Here is a 1,551-nt window from a genome sequence, read left to right on the forward strand (position 1 = left end):
AGGAGTTAAGAACACAGAGAAAAAAAAAAAATCATCGTGGAATTTTTTATTATTATTTAAAAGATCAATCATCATTTTATTTTCTTATTTATTTTGTTTTCTAAAGTCCTTCCGAAATATATTTTTTTAAATTCTTCAATTCTCTTTTTTTATTCTTTGATGTTCTGAAGCCCCAGAGAAATGCTATTATTTTTTAAAATTCTTTATTTTAATTACTTTCATATCAAAATAATAAAATTCTTTCAATATATGAATTTTCTTTCCTAATGTCCCACAAAATTCCCATTCTTATATTAATTTTCTTTTATTCATTTATTTATTTCCTAAAAAAAAAGTCTAAAGGTTCTTCACACCTTTAAAAGACCATGAGGACCAGAAATATTATTATTCATTATCATTAATTTCCTCAAAATTCCTTCACACCTTCAAAAGACCTGGAAGCTTGGGGATGTTCCAGTGAAATAATAATTCGTCTCCCTTCGTATTCTTTAATATTCTTAAGTACAACAGAAATACCCCACTATCTTTACATTCCTTTAATTTCCTTCCTATACCTTTTTCGCCAAAAGTCTTCATTTATGGACTAATTAATAATTCGTCTTCTTTCTCATTCTTAATATTCTTAAGTACAACAGAAACACCCCACTGTCTTTACATTCCTTTCATTCCCTTCCTATACCTTTTCCCCCCCCAAAGCGTCCCCCTCACGCCCTCAGAGGACCAGGAGGCTCGGGGGTGTTCAAAGCAGAACAGTTTTTCTCCAGTTCCTCCGCGTCGACGCTGTGCAGACTCACCCACTCCTTCCAGTCATCGCTCCTCGGCCCACAGAAACCGCCGTAGACGTGGACGTTAAGCCACCTGTCCTTCGCGAGCCACAGGAAATCGCAGTCACACTGGATGAAGTTGTCTGCGGGAGGGAAGGTCGGTGAGAGAGGGTCTGAGTGGGTGTTGAGAAGGGGTGTGAGGGGTGTTGATGGGGAGGAGTGGGTGGTGTTGAGAAGATTTTTGTGGTGATGAGAAGGAGTGGTTGGTGTTGGGAAGGTTTTTGTGTTGATGAAGTGGGTGGTGTTGAGAGGGTTTTTGTTATGTTGAGAAGGGTGTGAGTAGTGTTGATGGGGAGGACTGTGTGGTTTCGAGAAAGTTCATGAGGTGCTGAGAAGGAGTAGGTGGTGTCGAGAGGGTTTTTGAGGCGTCGAGAAGGACACTCACAGTAGAAATCGATCCCCGTCTTCTCCGGGATGTCCGAGACGGTGATACTCCTCAGGAGATCGCCGAAGACGCCCTCAGGGAAGCGGAGCATCGGGTTCCTCGAGAGAGAGAGGCTGGAGCGATCCCCGAGGCCTGCTTGGGGAGGACGGGAGGAAGGCATGAAGTGGAGGAGGGGGAAAGGGAAAGAGAGAGAGAGAGAGGAGAGAGAGAGAGAGAGAGAGGGAGAGAGAGAGAGAGAGAGAAAGAGAGAGAGAGAAAGGAGAGAGAAAGGGGAGAGAGAGAGAGAGAGGAGAGGGAGAGAGAGAGGAGAGAGAGAGAGAGAAGAGGGGAGAGAGAGAGAGA

General features: G+C 43.1%; 1 protein-coding gene across 1 annotated transcript in view; it reads right to left on the minus strand.

Moving 5' to 3' along the window:
- LOC119577711 (platelet glycoprotein Ib alpha chain-like) overlaps positions 1-1,341 on the minus strand; it is a gene marked incomplete at its 5' end in the record, with an annotated part of 6,971 nt that extends 5,630 nt beyond the window's left edge. Inside the window, 2 exon segments of the mRNA XM_037925265.1 lie at positions 709-907; positions 1,210-1,341. Coding sequence (XP_037781193.1) covers positions 709-907; positions 1,210-1,341 — 331 coding nt within the window.
- Positions 1,342-1,551: the final 210 nt, after the last annotated feature.

This window comes from Penaeus monodon, chromosome 10 (assembly GCF_015228065.2).
Source record: "Penaeus monodon isolate SGIC_2016 chromosome 10, NSTDA_Pmon_1, whole genome shotgun sequence".
Taxonomy (NCBI): domain Eukaryota; kingdom Metazoa; phylum Arthropoda; class Malacostraca; order Decapoda; family Penaeidae; genus Penaeus; species Penaeus monodon.